Source organism: Gymnoscopelus microlampas, assembly GCF_963454915.1.
Source record: "Gymnoscopelus microlampas genome assembly, chromosome: 12".
Lineage (NCBI taxonomy): Eukaryota > Metazoa > Chordata > Actinopteri > Myctophiformes > Myctophidae > Gymnoscopelus > Gymnoscopelus microlampas.
Window position 1 is genome coordinate 10,738,060 of NC_139949.1, and position 16,576 is coordinate 10,754,635.

The 16,576-nt window shown below is 42.4% G+C and overlaps 2 protein-coding genes across 4 annotated transcripts in view; both read right to left on the reverse strand.

The window, feature by feature from the left end:
- The window catches only part of LOC311057839 (SWI/SNF-related matrix-associated actin-dependent regulator of chromatin subfamily B member 1-like), a 56,539-nt gene extending 51,404 nt beyond the window's left edge, over positions 1-5,135 (reverse strand). Inside the window, exon 1 of one of the 2 annotated variants that reach the window (XM_084074948.1) lies at positions 5,021-5,135. In XM_084074948.1, coding sequence (XP_083931074.1) covers positions 5,021-5,107 — 87 coding nt within the window. In that variant the 5' untranslated portion in view covers positions 5,108-5,135. The remainder of the gene's footprint in view (positions 1-5,020) is intronic. The other variant, XM_084074947.1, reaches the window with a different exon arrangement.
- An 8,824-nt stretch (positions 5,136-13,959) lies between these two features.
- LOC311057837 (uncharacterized protein) overlaps positions 13,960-16,576 on the reverse strand; it is a 50,131-nt gene continuing 47,514 nt past the window's right edge. For both annotated transcript variants that reach the window (XM_084074943.1, XM_084074944.1), the window contains 3 exons: positions 16,254-16,319; positions 15,935-16,012; positions 13,960-15,076 (listed from right to left, as the gene is read on the reverse strand). In XM_084074943.1, coding sequence (XP_083931069.1) covers positions 14,874-15,076; positions 15,935-16,012; positions 16,254-16,319 — 347 coding nt within the window. In that variant the 3' untranslated portion in view covers positions 13,960-14,873. The remainder of the gene's footprint in view (positions 15,077-15,934; positions 16,013-16,253; positions 16,320-16,576) is intronic.

Here is a 16,576-nt window from a genome sequence, read left to right on the forward strand (position 1 = left end):
GGACCCCGAGCCTTACGCAGTGATGGAACAGGTGGGAGCTACGGGGTTGGTGTACCGAGTCAGACCCGAGAAGGGGGGGCGAGAAAAGACCATACATAGAAATGCGTTGAAAGTGTGTGTAGCCCCCAGGTCGCCCCACGAGGACCCCCCAGCTGTAGTGCAGCCCGAGCAGGTAGAAGCAACAACGCCGCAGTATTATGGGTTTCTCTCCGTCCCGAGAGCACCAGATGAGCCACGGCGCTCGGGAAGAGCAAATATAGGCCAGCCACCCCAGAGGTATGGACATGATTAGGGACAGTTGCAGGGACTGGCAACGGAAAAGTGGGGGGGGATGTGACAGGGTCAAAGCAGGGGGGTGAAACCAAATTGTAACATTTTTTATTGATGATGAAAAACCTGTATTACGCACTTAAAAACATCATTCTCTTAACTATATTTCTGCACTGCATGTTTTATGGTTGACAATGTATTTCCCCCCGGTCCCCGAGCCACTTGACATTGGACTCCCCTATAGGCTGTGTGACATTGGCCTTGTGACAGCGGACGGCCAATGTCCCCAGGTCACGCTGGTGGCAGAGCGAATGAGGGCGGAGTAGGGTGTGGCCCACCTTATTCAAAAGTGAGCGCGAGCCACTTGGACAGCAGAGAGACAGGCATACAGGGCAGTGTCGAAGTGACAGCCAGAAGGGACGGTTGTGCACAGGAGGAGCAGACATACCACGGAGCAGAGGTGGGGAATACAGTGATCGCGGCACGTACCAAGCCACCAGCAGCGGACGGTGAGCAGACGGCGCAGTAGCAGCAGAGACGGGGAGGACAGACAGACGAACCAAGGAACGGAGGAGAGGTCCAGTGGCGATAACGTTGCGCGCTTCACACCCTCAAAGCCAGACGTACAGTCTGGCGGGCGAGTAAGTGTCCTTCTATGCAACGTTACCTTTATAAACCCACGGTCCTAAACCTCATATGTGAAATATACCTGAACAGATGAACTGGTTCTAGTTTCTATGATTGCAGGCAATACGCACGAAGACAAGAAGAGACAGTGATTCCTGGCCTAAACCCCCGCTCCGGTTAAACCCCATATAAGGACATTCCCACCTTTTGCATTGAACCGTGATGAGTATATGACATATAGCAATTGAATTGGCACTTGGCACTTTACTGCTTCAGTAATAGTTGGCACTTTAACGCTAAATTCATTATTTATTTGCTATAGTTTGCACAAGCCCTGTCTGTTTTTAGTGTTTGGTGATTGTCTGTATTCCTGTATTTTAGTTAGTTAGTGGGCGCATTAGGAGGTTGAGGTTTTAGAATTAGTGTTATATTTCGTTTATGCTTTTCAATATTTTATGGCTTATAGACGCCACTGTATTAGCTCAATAAAATAGATTACCTTTTTATACAAACCTGTTTCCGTCCAGCTTTCTCCAAGGGATATGTGTTGAAGTGTTGTTCTCATTTAAAAGTATTGTACTTACCTGGGTAAACTCGAACCTGTGAATAGCCTAAGAAAGAGTGTTACAGAGGACCCTACCTCTTAAATAAAAAGGTGGCGTAGTCTTGCAGTACCTAACAAACAGTATTATTCTCACAGTAATTACGCACCCCGCACTTTACCGTGCAACTGATATTTTATTGTTGTGAGTTTAATGTGTATTGTTATTTATTTATTATTGAGACAAAGTAAAGAGTGTCAGCATTCTAAAAAGAAGTGGCAAGTTACATGTGACAACCTGGCCACCGTCACACGTGACATGAAACCCAGTGGCTTCTCACAGCCGTCACTTGTCCGCTGTGACAGCACCGCCCCACCCCGTATGGAGAGGCATCACATGACAACACCAAATCCGCATCCCCAGTATAGTGACCCAGAACCTTGGCCGATTTCAGCAACTGCTTGGACTCATGGAAAGCGCCTGCCTGTTCTCTGCCCCAGGCCCACGGCACATCTTTTCTCAACAGAGAGTGTAAGGGGGCTAGGAGCGTGGCCAGATTAGGCAAGAATTTGTTGTAATAATTTAATAAGCCTAAATAGGATTTCAACTCAGTCACTGTCTTTGGAGATGGAGATGTCATCCAAGTACACAGCAACGTTAGGCAGGCCCTGCAGCAGGCTCTCCATCGTTCTTTGGAAAATAGCAGGCGCAGATGACACTCCAAATGGTAGCCTATTATAGGTGAACAGGCCCCTGTGCGTGTTCACAGTTAGGTACTTCTTGGATCCCTAATCCATGACGATTTGTTGGTAGGCGTGGCTTAAATCAAGCTTTGAGAACTGTTTCCCTCCTTCAAGTGAGTTGAATAGGTCCTCCAGCCTGGGAATCGGATATTGCTCCAGTGTGGAGGCACTGTTGACTGTTAGTTTGTAATCTCCACATAATCGGACTGCACCATCTGGTTTCATAACAGGGACTATGGGAGCCGCCCATTCTGCGTACTTGACAGGTGATATTATGCCCTCCTTCTGCAGCCTGTCTAGTTCTTTCTCCACTTTATCCCTCATGGCATAGGGAACAGAACGTGGACGATAGAATTTGGGGTGGGCCTCAGCATCCACCCGGATGGTTGCTTCCATGCCCCTCAACAGGCCCAGCCATGCCCCTCAACAGGCCCAGTTTGTTTTTGAAGACATCCTCATGTTTACTGATCACTTCCTGTAGTGTCAGTTTTTCGTTCTTCATGTATTTAATTACATCCCACTTTAGCTTCAGGACCTTCAGCCATCCTCTTCCTAGCAAGGTTGGCCCCGCCCCTTTCACCACCACCAGTGACAATGTCTCAACCTGCCCTGCATAATTTACAGTCACATTAGCTTCCCCAATAACCCCAATGGGCTCTCCCTTATAACCCCTCAGCTTAATTGTGGATGGTTTAATTTGGGGATGTTTGTTCTCCTCCCACATATCATTGAATTGGCTCTCATTCATTACACTCACTCTGCAGCCTGTATCAATCTCAAATGTCACTGTCTTTTTATTTACTTCCATCTTCACCTTGTAAGGCTCTTCATCCTGATTGGTTTTCATGCAGGCCAGAGTAAACACGTCCTCAGTCTCTGACCCCTCCTCCATGTCATCTCTCTCTTGCACGTTATGCAACCGCTGCGCACGCGCGCCTCTGGGCCTCTCTCTAGGCATCTCTCGTCTGTTTCCACCTGCTTCTCTGGGCTCAGCAGATTCCTCATTAGCTTATACGTTACTGGCCCCACCACACTGATGAGTATGGCTCTCTGCTTATCTCCGTCATTAATGTCATTCGCCTCGCCTCGAAAAACTGTTCAAGAATTTCACAATATTCTTCCCATGTTTGCTCATTAGCATCAAAGGCTGAGAGGGTCCCGATCAATGCACTCATCTTCTTTCCTTCCCTCTCCCCCGCTTGTTATTTTTTTTTCTTTTTCTTTGTTGTTAGCTTTTACCGTCTCGACGCAAACCGACACTTCTTCCGGGAATCCAGTATCCTCGTCGCCAATATGTGATATCGTAGCTTTGCTGATATCTAGAATAATCACTCCAGTATCTCAGGTCACTGTATCTTTATTAGCTTTCAAGTCTCGTGTACAGGAACCGGCTTGGGTAAACCATAGAGGTATAATATAACTAGAGGGAGGATTGCCCCGCCCCCAGCTATCATTTCAATGAATGTGCTCAGTGGCGTTTTGAAGCACCCGGAAGCCTGCCGGAAGTAGAATTATTGAGTCGATTTTGGGTTAGCGTAAAGTTATGAGCATGCGCACTATTGTCATTTTTGCGTTCTACGGCAGCCCGTGTGTCAAGGATTGAACACGAGATATTTATGAAATTCACTGGAGATGCCTATGTATATGTAAATGCATATGTATTTATGTATAATATGTTTACATATTTATATCTATATATATAAATATATATCAGTATGTTTTGCTCGCGCATGTATTTCTCCCCGCCTGCAGTTCCAGCTTTGGCCACTGGGGTGGCAGCTTCAAGATTTCTCAGCGGCTCTGGGGGCTTGGGGTAAACCATAGAGGTATAATATAACTAGAGGGAGGATTGCCCCGCCCCCAGCTATCATTTCAATGAATGTGCTCACTGGCGTTTTGAAGCACCCGGAAGCCTGCCGGAAGTAGAATTATTGAGACGGTTTTGGGTTGGCGTAAAGTTATGAGCATGCGCACTAGTGTCATTTTTGCGTTCTACGGCAGCCCGTGTGTCAAGGATTGAACGCGAGATATTTATGAAATTCACTGGAGATGCCTATGTATATGTAAATGCATATGTATTTATGTATAATATGTTTACATATTTATATCTCTATATATAAATATATATCAGTATGTTTTGCTCGCGCATGTATTTCTCCCCGCCTGCAGTTCCAGCTTTGGCCACTGGGGTGGCAGCTTCAAGATTTCTCAGCGGCTCTGGGGGCTTGGGGTAAACACACATGCTGCTTCAGAGCAGCCTTCACTGCGCATGTCAGAATACTTTCTAACCAGGGGCACCAGACTTAGTATCTGGTGCCCTCCTCCGGACTGGAGTGATAGAACAGGTTACAATTATCAGGATATCACAACCATAGACATATAAAGGTAGACGCCTCCTTCGGCTCTGAAGCATTCGTATCTCGGGCACGCTTCCTTGTTCCGCAGGGCTATCCCATATAAGGCTTGGGCAAGCTGGAAACTTCCGTGTGCGTCACAGAAGGGGGCGTTCGGTAGGCCAATCAAAGGCAGGTGGGGCCGGTCTTTTCTTAAGAGGCAGTCGCGCAGCAACTAGTCAGTTAGACACGCTGTGATTGGCCAGTAGTTAAAGCAATGTGATTGATCAGTAGTCAAACAGCCCTGCGGAAGAGCCTTGTATTGAGATACCAGTCGCTGCAATGAACTGCAGAGGCCAATGAGGTATCTAGGTTTCTATATCTATGATCACAACTGTAACATTGCTAACATTAGCAGTTTAGCATCAACTAGCAGTAACATGCTACATTGAAGCTTTACACTGGGGAGACAAACATTAGAAACAGTTCATTATTTGCTACATACCTCTGATCCCACCATGAAAAAGTCTCCATCTTGTTCCAACTGGAATTTAAAAGGCTTCTGCTCTAATGTGTTGTTTAATGACAACATTGTGCTGTTGCCTGTTGTTGTTGCTACGTGGTTGCTGTTGCTGTGTACGGCAGCTAAGGTTTGAAAAAATAAGGTACAGTCATCTACGTCATTTTCTACAGCTGCAGTGTTGCCATGTCTGTTTATTATAAGCAACGTTGGGTTTATTTTTTGTTAAGTTGCTTGTAAATATTGGTAGTTGCGGGTTACGTTTTTTTTTTTTTATTATTATTATTTTAACCAGTGGTTCTTATTCTGTAGTGGTGTATTTGTCAAATTTGAAACTCAGTTTAGTCTAAATAAAGTCCACAATTGAGTAGGGTTTATTTTCAGTTAATGCACACTGGTAAGCAATAATAACATGGGTGCTCGGGTGGGAGAAACATAGCAGAACTGTATTTAGTAAGGGCATTTTGTCTGATATTTGGCAAATCTGGGAACTAAATCGTTACCAAGAAATTTCTTCACCAATGTGTTTCTAAAGGTGTCTACTAACATGTACTAAAAGTTTGAAATTCAACTCCTGGGGGAAACCTTTCAAAAAACTGCTCAAAGTCGGGGTACCAATAACCGATTTTCGAAAAATCGAAAGTGCTTAAATTGGACTTAAGTAACTTGTGAGGGGTCAAACTAATGGTTTTTCATTATTCTGAGTTGATTGCTAGCATTTATTTTTCACTACAACCACTCCTTAGTGGAAAAAATTGACACGCCCACTTTTCATTTACATATAAAGTTGCATTTATTAGTTAGGGAATTTTAACAAGATGCTTGGACCATCTGTGAAAAAATGTACTACCAATAGCTTTCTTCACCAATGTGTTCTTATAGGTGTCTAGAATCACCTCTCAATTTATTTAAACCCAAATCATTGTGGAAAATCCTGGAGAGCCAATCAAAGTTAAGGAGCCCAGAGGGCTTGGGTGAAAAATATGAAAAGAAATAAAAAATCTTGTGAGGTGTCTAACTAGGGGTTTTCAGGGGTGCTGAATCCATTCCAACCATTATTTTTGAGTAAAAATGTCTCCCTGGCCATCTAATATTGGTATATTGGTTATTGTTAGTGTATAATCAGTGTATAATCAATGGTAGGGGATTTCTGAAAAATAAAATAAGAAAATATTGCTAAACACTTGATAAGAGTGTACACCTACTATTCTTTAGAGCAAGATGAGCAAGACCAACGGCCAGACAGGAAGAAAAGACACAGGGCATTGTCTGGGTCAAGTAGTTCAAGTGCTAGCTGGCACACTTGATCTACCATGTGATGCCCCACTCCCTTATATGGAGTATAAGAGTGTGCTCTGCTAATGCTGTTCCTTTTAGGTGAACAGGGTGTGGCAGTACTAATGGCTCATTGGAGAGCACCTGGGCCCGGTGCCTCCAGGAGTTTATAAAAACCAGCCCATGAGCAGTCTATGTTGAGATCCAGAGGAGAGAGGACTGCCGTCTTCTTCAGCTGCTCCCCATGCTTATGTTCTGTTCTAGTTGATTATTCTTTTCATCCACACACACACCCTGCACTACACCATGTTTCACTCATCCACACTTACACTACTGATTTACTGACTCCACACCTCATTCCTTTATTGCTATGATTTCCCTGTATGTTCAGTTATCTCTCAGTTGCTGGTTAGTTTATTAGTTAATAAATATCTTTGTTATACTTTCCGTTGGTCTCCCTCCCCTATTATTTGTCGTGGCAAGAGCCAGCCATGACAAATAATAGGGGAGGGCATCACAACAATAATACTTGCATCCTTTTGAAGGTATCAATGTTGGCACATTGAAAAGAAACCCTGGTAAGTCTTTTGTATGTAAGATTCAAATTAATTTTGATAACTGTTTTTCTTGCTCCTCATTTTAGGCTTCCACTCAAAGTCAAATAATTTAATCATGCACATACTGTATGTGGCTACCTTTTATCCAGACAGAGCTTGGCAGTTGTATCGTGCACCTGATAATGTCTACCAGGACCAACTGAAAAGGAGTTTGATGCAGAGAGCAAAGCGACGAGGTGATGACTGGGGACCATCACCTCGCTGGTCGCCTGGTGGCAGAAGAGGCAGTATATCATATTCGATGAAGAAGAGACTTTGAGAACCCTGTTACAAAGTCTAAGGTAACATTATATGGATACACAATACAGTTGTACAATACAACTCACATTTCTTATCCTTTATTAGTCCCCCTCATTCTTGGACCCATATCAATCTTGCAGAATAAATTATTTTGAAGTCAAAAGTTTCACTAAAAAATTATATTTCTTCCCTCAGGATAAGAAATGTGAGTTGTATTGTACAGCTGTATTGTGTATCCATATAATATTACCTCAGACTTTGTAACAGGGTTCTCTTCTGCATCGAATATGATATACTGCCTCTTCTGCCACCAGGCGACCAGCGACTTCCCCAGTCATCACCTCGTCACTTTGCTCTCTGCATCAAACTCCTTTTCAGGAGGTCCTGGTAGACATTATCAGGTGCACGACACAACTGCCGAGCTCTGTCTGGATAAAATGTAGCCACATACAGTATGTGCATGATTAAAGTATTTGACTTTGAGTGGAAGCCTACAATGAGGAGCAAGAAAAACAATTATCAAAATTCATTTGAATCTTACATACAAAAGACTTACCAGGGGTTATTTTCAATGTGCCAACATTGATACCTTCATTGCAAAGGATGCAAGTATTATGGTAGATCAAGTGTGCCAGCTAGCACTTGAACTACTTGACCCAGACAATGCCCTGTGTCTTTTCTTCCTGTCTGGCCGTTGGTCTTGCTCTTCTTGCTCTAAAGAATAGATTATGTTGAAAGTTTTTATTAAATTATGATGTCACTCATAACATAGAATAGGATTGAAATCTGCAAGTGGCAACTTTCATCACAATGAAAAAAAAACGTACGATATCCAGTGGATATACTTCTTGCACGACTGTATAGCTCGGTTTTACATTCCAAATGGTATCTTAGTTTGTGGTCAGTGGCAGTTTTTCCAGTCCTCACGTAGTCTTCTGATTAATGCTGCATCATCCGCACATTCAGAATAAAAAAAATCTGTGCATAGCCTTTTTGGGTGACTTTTGAGAGCTTTTGAATCTCAGTCTCAGGACCACCACAGATGAAGCACCTTAAGCCACAAGCTACAGAATCCTCTTCCATGTTGTCTACTATAAGACAAGTGTCATGATTGTTTAACTAATGGTTGTTCAATGTAAGCAATAGGCTAGAGAAAATTGACATCTAAATTCACAGTAATCAAAAGTTTTGCCAGCAGAGGAAAATAAATGCCAAAAAGTAGATAAACTACAGTACCTTAAAATCGTCCAGACATATTTGCCAGGATGCAACACTCCCGCTCCTTCCCCACATGCAGACAGTGTATCCCACTGAGCATGTGCACAGTAGGTGTACACTCTTATCAAGTGTTTAGCAATATTTTCTTATTTTATTTTTCAGAATAGAATCAATTCAACAACGCCCCAATCCCCTACCATTGATTATACACTGATTATACACTAACAATAACCAATATACCAATATTATATGGCCAGGGAGACATTTTTACTCAAAAAATAATGGTTGGAATGGATTCAGCACCCCTGAAAACCCCTAGTTAGACACCTCACAAGACTTTTATTTCTTTTCATATTTTTCACCCAAGCCCTCTGGGCTCCTTAACTTTGATTGGCTCTCCAGGATTTTCCACAAGGATTTGGGTTTAAATAAATTGAGAGGTGATTCTAGTCACCTATAAGAACACATTGGTGAAGAAAGCTATTGGTAGTACATTTTTTCACAGATGGTCCAAGCATCTTGTTAAAATTCCCTAACTAATAAATGCAACTTTATATGTAAATGAAAAGTGGGCGTGTCATTTTTTTCCACTAAGGAGTGGTTGTAGTGAAAAAATAAATGCTAGCAATCAACTCAGAATAATGAAAAACCATTAGTTTGACCCCTCACAAGTTACTTAAGTCCAATTTAAGCACTTTCGATTTTTCGAAAATCGGTTATTGGTACCCTGACTTTGAGCAGTTTTTTGAAAGGTTTCCCCCAGGAGTTGAATTTCAAACTTTTAGTACATGTTAGTAGACACCTTTAGAAACACATTGGTGAAGAAATTTCTTGGTAACGATTTAGTTCCCAGATTTTCAGATGTTTACCTTACTAATTGTACTGTTGAGTACTGACCCAATTCAGCCTGTCTCAATGCCATTCATGAATAGTAATTTCCAGACAGCTTGAATGAAAGAAACATTCACAGCCTCCTCTGCACAACCAGAAGACTCGAGTGTGCAACACAAGGAAGAAAAATACTATTTTCAGACAAAAGAGTATCAAATTATATTTAATACCATTTTTCAAATATTTTATTTTGTAACATTTTGGACAAAATAGCCAATTGTACATCGAGGTGCCCAGATGTCCCTACTGCCCACCATATCCTGTATCCGATTTGAACATGCTTGTAGTATTTCACATTTAAGGCCTAATTTCAAATTGCTACAAAACCTGTGGATGTCATTATGGCATAAACAGTAAGTTGAAAGGTACATTTTGGAGGTTCAAATCATGTATAGCCTACTGAACATTATTTCATACCGTTTTCCAAAGCAAACTTTTATTATTTATCTTTTCACATTTTGCAAACTGCCAATATCAAACTGCAAAACATACATACACAGTGTACATATCTGGTGTAGCCTATGGCTGAAGCATTGCATTTCATTTCCTTGTGATTATGGTATGAATAGCCTAGAACTTGTTACAACCATGTTACAGTAAGTGTGATGTAGTAGCCTAAAGCAGGTGTAAACCTATTGTTTGTATTGTGCTATAGGTATAACTGTGCCAAAATGCACAGTTTTCTATGCATTTTGTGGGTTTTGAGCCCCCAAAATATGTTTTTCCTGCGCGGCTTGCCGGAGTAGGTGTCCCTTATTTTAATCGCTGGGAGTTGGCAAACCCAATCCTCAATGTCTCCAATAAGGCTTATACAATTATGCATGGCCTGAGGATTCTAGTTGTACTCATATTATTAGACATTAAGTAATGTAAAGTATACACGTGTAGTGGGTTATGCTTTTTCCTATTTGTGTTGCGCCCCCTAACACTCCTATTCAGGACAGCTGAGACACCTGGCTGAATAAAAGGGAGCCGCACCTGGCCGTGAGTAGTGTAGCTGGCTGGCTTATGTTAGCCTGGTGGTGTGTTGGGTTGTAGGTGTGGGAGATGGGAGAAGGTCATTGATGGTAGGCACTTAACCTGTTTCTTCTCTTTTAAATGTAACTAGACAAAATCCTGAATGTTTCTTGATCTTACAGGGTTCCGACGGTGGAGTAGGTTGTTTTCCTCCCCACCTGTTGTACAGCCTCGTATGCTAGTCTGCATGCGGAGCTGCTGATGACTGCATGGCGTCCTCCCCTATCTAACCTGTGGAATAGCCTTGCATGCGAGTCTGCATGCGGAGCTACTGCTGCGCTCTCCTGGTGGTGGTTCAGTGGCGTGTTGCTTATGGACCAGCCAGGGAGCACTGATGACTCAGTTCCTAGTGTGGCTCTCTTGATTTGAGGTAAAGGGCTGCCTATATTATATTTGTATTTGTTTTAAATTGTGTTGATCAGTGTTCATTAATATTGTCTTTTGTCTTATTAGGAGGAGATCTGTGCCCTGCTGTTTTTGTCCTCTTATGTTCATGATTAGTTTATTTTGTTGGGTTGTTTGCTTTTAAACTTATCTAATCTAAGCCATTGTGATTAACTCTAATATATGTATTTCCTAACCTACCTTCCCTTTACAATTTTAAATGATTAAAGTACTGAAATGTCTGCCCTGAGCCTAAATAAAATATATTATTATATATCTTATAAAATATATTTTTGTACTGGAAACACACGTCTCTGCTCCTTTCCTTTATTACCGTCGGAGAGACGGGTGACAGCCTGTGTCTTCCATGAGGAAGAAGCCCAACAAACCCACGGTGAGGCCTTTAGGAGGGCCATTCAAGCAAGCCGCAAGTGGACCATCACGCCAGAAGGAAATGTTTGGATCGGGTGGTGCAGCGGATCTGGTGAGACGAAGGAGGAGCCCGGCCAAGAGACAACCCACAGAGCAACCTACAGTCCCTCCATTAGCCAGAGCCTCCCCGAGTCCCGGCAGAGTAGTTCCGGAGAAGCGGACTTAGTGTCCCTGTCTTTCCCTATAGGACTGACCGTGGGTAGCTACTGGGACATAAGTCAGGACTTGATCAACCCCGGCTTGGTCACCTGGGCGAGGGTGTATGTTGTTGCGAGACCCGTAACACCCTATGACCCCAGGCTACAACACTGATGATACGTCCCAGGTGCATCCATGTGATGTTTTCTTTATACTGCCCTGCCAACTTCTGGTGAAGTTGGTTCTTATTTTTGGCATTCTGCATGTATTTGGGACAGGTGAAGAAGCCGCAGCGCTGGATGTTGATGGGTTAGGGTCACCTTCAAAGACAGCATGTTCTGGAAAGAAAGTCAGAACATTGTAAGGCACTTAAATTGTAGACTGAAACATTTTATAGGGTGTTTAAGTGTAGATGTAGGCAGTGGTGTTGAGTGATTAGGGGAAAGAAACACAAACATTGCCATGTCAGGGTCCATGACTTAGATATACAGTAGTAGGTCACAGAGCCATTAGCGTGCAAACAGTGTAGATAAGACACGGTATCCAGAATGACAGTATAGTAAATGCATGTAGTAAGAAATATGTGTATTTAAGACAACAAACAGTTTATGCTTTGAACTTTGACATTGAAACTTTGGAATAGCAGTAGAAATCATGTGTGGGGTGACCTGGTATAAATAAGCTAGCCCTACTTTACATAATGGGGGAGGGACGAAATGGCTGAAGCAGTGTTAAGGACACAAAGACAATAAGCTGGGGCACAGAGTCACTGCTTTAATTTCATTTTCTAATAAATATTCATATATAAGGCCAACAATTACTATTTTATTTTAAGATATTCTTAATTTCCACTTTGAAATTGCACTAAACATAATGTGGACTTGTCAAATCATTTCCACAAAAAAATGGGGGTTGTGGCATAAAAGGTTTGAGAACCCCTGCCATAGAGCACACAGACACACAAAGTTGCAGGGGCAAACAAAGAGCTTTGCACTTTTGTTTTGTTTGTTACTGCCCCCCCCCCCCCACCACCACCACACACATACAGACGTTAGTTCACAGTGTCCGTGAGGAAAAGTTTGGTGATGCTAGGTGAATATCACTTTAAATTAAAAAAATGCAATACTCCTCAGGTATTGCTATCTTTCTGGGGACACCATAACACACTTTCAGATATTACTATATTTCTGGGGACACCATAACACACTTTCAGATATTACTTTCAAATATTACTATCTCTCTGGGGAACACCTTAACACTCTTTCAGATATTACTATCTTTCAGGGGACACCATAACACACTTTCAGATATTACTGAAATGTATTCCTAAAAGCTCCAAATACAGGAGGTGCAACTCACCAGTGTATTTACCAACAAACATTGAACACTCCTTCAGGTATTACTGAAATGTATTCCTCAAACCTCCAAATACAGGAGGTGCAACTCAACAGTGTATTTACCAACAGACACAGAACGGTGTGTTGTTTCAAAAACATCAACTGTACAAAAACATGCAAATGTACCCCCCAAAAAAGCAAGATCTTTACAGAATGTGCAAAGTCAAGTGACTAACTCAGCTGTCTTGTAAAGACAGTCCATTCAACAACGTGATGGAACTATTATAGTGAAATTAGTCATAAATGAAGCTCACACACTTGTGTCCTGTTACGTGTGTGAGTATGCAGAGGATTTGTGTGTCAGTGGCTTCGGTTACATGGACAGTTTTATTACATTATATTCGGAATGAATGAATTAATTCAGAATAGAAATGCTCATGTAAAAACCTCAATTGGAATAGAATATCAGAATATTCAGTCAGGTTAAACGTTTTTTGTTTAAATACAATTAAGGTAGCCTACATGAGAAATGTGACAAGTAGTATAGGCTTGGCCTAAGTTTTACTGTGTCTGGTACCAATACTTTCACATTAAAACGGCAATAACAAAGGAACGCAGGCTTAGACCGCATACAACGCTGCCTGGCCAGGAGTCGCTGCGTTGCTTACCGGCCTGCCTACGACCGACAGACCTCCGCCACGGAGGCACAAGGGGGCTATTGCCTCCGCCCCCGGTAGTGGAGCCGGGCGGCCCCTGGTCCATGCCGGGGCGTAGGAGGGAACCACTTTGCGCATGTCAAAAGTTATATTCCGAATAAATGCTTTGGGTCATGTGAACGAGGAATACTTTTATTCAGATCCCATGTAAACAGGTGAGTGGAACAGATTATATATCTCTATTCGGAATGAGTTCATTCTGAATGAATACATGATGTCCATGTAACCGCAGCCAGTGCGTGTGGGGGTTTATGTCAGTGTATGTATGGGATTGTGTGCGAGTGTTCACTTCCAGGTGCTGACCATTTCCTGATCCCCACTGCTTCCAGTGATGGTTGGTGGATACTACTTAAGACCTTCAAACACCTGTGGTCTCTCGCAGCATTTGCAGTAATGCTTGCTGTCCACCCACACATACACTTTGTTTTGTTCTCTGTATTAGTTACCAGTAGTATGTTTTGAATCTACGTAGTATTCTTCTAATGTGAAAGCCATGGGCCACGGAAGCCAGCTTTTTGTACAACGTTCTGTTTTTGTTAGATTAGATAGAGAATGTAGGCTTTTTTTTAATATACTTTATTGAGTCCAAACATGTCAAAAACATTCATTCAGTTCTTTCAAAATAACAATAATAATTTCCACATGTTTTATGTCCCTGTTATTAACAGACATTTCAACCTTGTTTTTGTGCATGTAAACCCCCTTCACCTATACAAAAAGGGGACACACATCCTTTACGAGGGGACAATCAATATATATACTTAACACGAGGAAATGAAACAATACAAAGAAGGAAAGGGGGGGGGGTTAGGCTTTGTTGTGTCATTTTGATAATAGGTCTTCCCTTTTCTTTGATTTCGTTTTTGTTTCTGAATACTTACTCTTCAAACAAATATATGCAAGATAGAGAGCCCATTTTTTTTCAAATAACTTGTCCTTTCCATTTATTTTATGAGTCACCTTCTCCATGAAGTGAATGTCTTCCACTTTTTCCATCCATCTATCCACCCTGGGTTGTTCCAAACCTTTCCAACATCTAGCTATTAGAGAATAACTAGATAATTTAGGACTTGGTTGTACTTTATTTTGTGTTAGGTTAGAGGTTTAAAATCAAGGTTAGTCTTAGTATGCTTATGTTTATTTCCCTGAGTTGCTCCGTGTGTAATTTATGCTCCGTGTAGAGAATATAAATGATGAACAGCGAGAAAGCTATCACACAGACATCTGATGCATCAACAACAAAATCTGATACATTCGAACATAAACAATTGCAGTGAAAGGCACAAACTGGAACTGCCTTCTGCCTGCAGGGGTTAAATGGAACCTCAAGACCAAGACGATCTCCTTTCACACACACACACACACACACACACACACACACACACACACACACACACACGCTAATGTTCATGAGGTAGAGGGGACATGTTGGGTGTGTGTGGGGAGGGGGGGAGGGGGGGGGGGGGCAACCCGGCACCCGAGAGGGGAGGGCAGCTGTAAAAAGTACTAGGTTACCTGGGGGGGATATAGAAATACCTCTCTACCCCTTCCTCCTCCCTACCCCCTCCTCTTTCTATATCTTCTTCTTTAAAGTTAAAATTTTATTATTAACATGAAATTTTATTGCTTTCCAATTTCTCTCTTTGAGGGCTGGCTCTGATTCCAGACACCTCTCGCAGGCACTTTTGTTTGGGACTTTAAAAGTCTGGATATCGTTCTTGAAGTGCCTCTCCACGGCTGCTTTTTCTTCCGGTCCCCATTTCATCCTACGCCGAACTAAAAATAGAAATGAATGACAACAGATTAGTGTAGTGTGATTTGATCATCTAAGGAACTGCTTCTTTTGGAGTAGTTCACTAAAAGCTGCATTTATTTCTACCACTGGATATAGATACGGCATGTTTTGATTGGCCAGTTTAGTCACGTTTCATTCGTATACTACACAAGTGCTGAATGTTTTGGAGAGCATCACATTGTTACGCTGCGCTTCACAGCCGATTCGTAATTACTCACCATGATCTGTTGTCGTGTATAGGGAGGCACTAATGGTGAGGACGATTGATTGGATGCAGGGAGCTACACTTTTATTTAGGCATTGCACTATTGTGGGATAGTTTTTCATCAGAGCATGCAGTTACACAACACGTCATGTCTCGATGCATGGTTACAGTTATAAGTTGATAAATGTGTGCTCTGATAAAGGCATAGAGCCGAAACGCATCAGCCCAATAAAAATGGAAAAATGAGCTAAAGTCTTTGGACTTTTGGAGTGCCGCTAGCCAAAACCACCAATGTAGTTGTTTTCCTACTCTACTAGTATTTTTGAGCACCCAGAGCCAAGGAAGCTACCAGAGGACGCGCACCTGTTCTACCTCTCAACTTGATAAATATGACAGCTGTTAAGTGTATAGTTTAACGCAGAGCCATTTATTAGAGAGTTACGCCACCTCCGTTCACTTCATCAGGCCAGGTATTCTACATAGCCTTCTATTGGCGAATAGTGACAAAGCCCTGAACCGGAAGTTTATGAAATGCACTGGAGTCTATGAGCGCTTGTCACTATTTCGCCTATTGTATGCCTTGCCGGCCGTGGGGTCAGGCAAAAAAACACAATGTACTGTCCAATATCCTTACCTCTTTTTGGCTCCGTCTCTTCCTCTCCTGCTGAATGGGTCTCTCCATTATTTGGCGCCGACCTACTCCGTTTAGCAACTGTTGAATGACAAGAAGAACATTATTCTGTTAAGTGCCACAGGTAGGCTAAAGTGCCACAGGTAGCTAAGAAAAGCTACAGGCATTAATTCTCCTACTATGCTACACATCTCCACCAAATTTGGTGCGAATCGGAGTTACTCTAGTGGGAAATGACACACGCCACAGACCGAACGACAAAGCCTCTTGTATGCCAGCACCTGGGTCTGTAAAAAAAAACTGTATTGTCCAATATCCTTACATCTCGTTGGCTCTGTCTGTCCATGTCCCGCTGAATGTGTCTCTCCATCTTGCGCCGATTCACCCTCTATTGAATGACAAGTTGAACATTATACTTTAAGTAGAGGCTCTGGAGATATGATTGTGTGTCTGCTGTCTCTCTATCTGTAGTGTCTGCTGTCTCTCTATCTGTAGTGTCTGCTGTCTCTCTATCTGTAATATGTTTTGGAGCCGATTTCAAATGGCGACAAGAAAGAAATTCTTGTCGCCATTGTGAAAAGAAATGCTCCTGGAGATGTACTAGGATACATGGGCCGAGAACATCGATGAAGGGTTGGCTCCTAG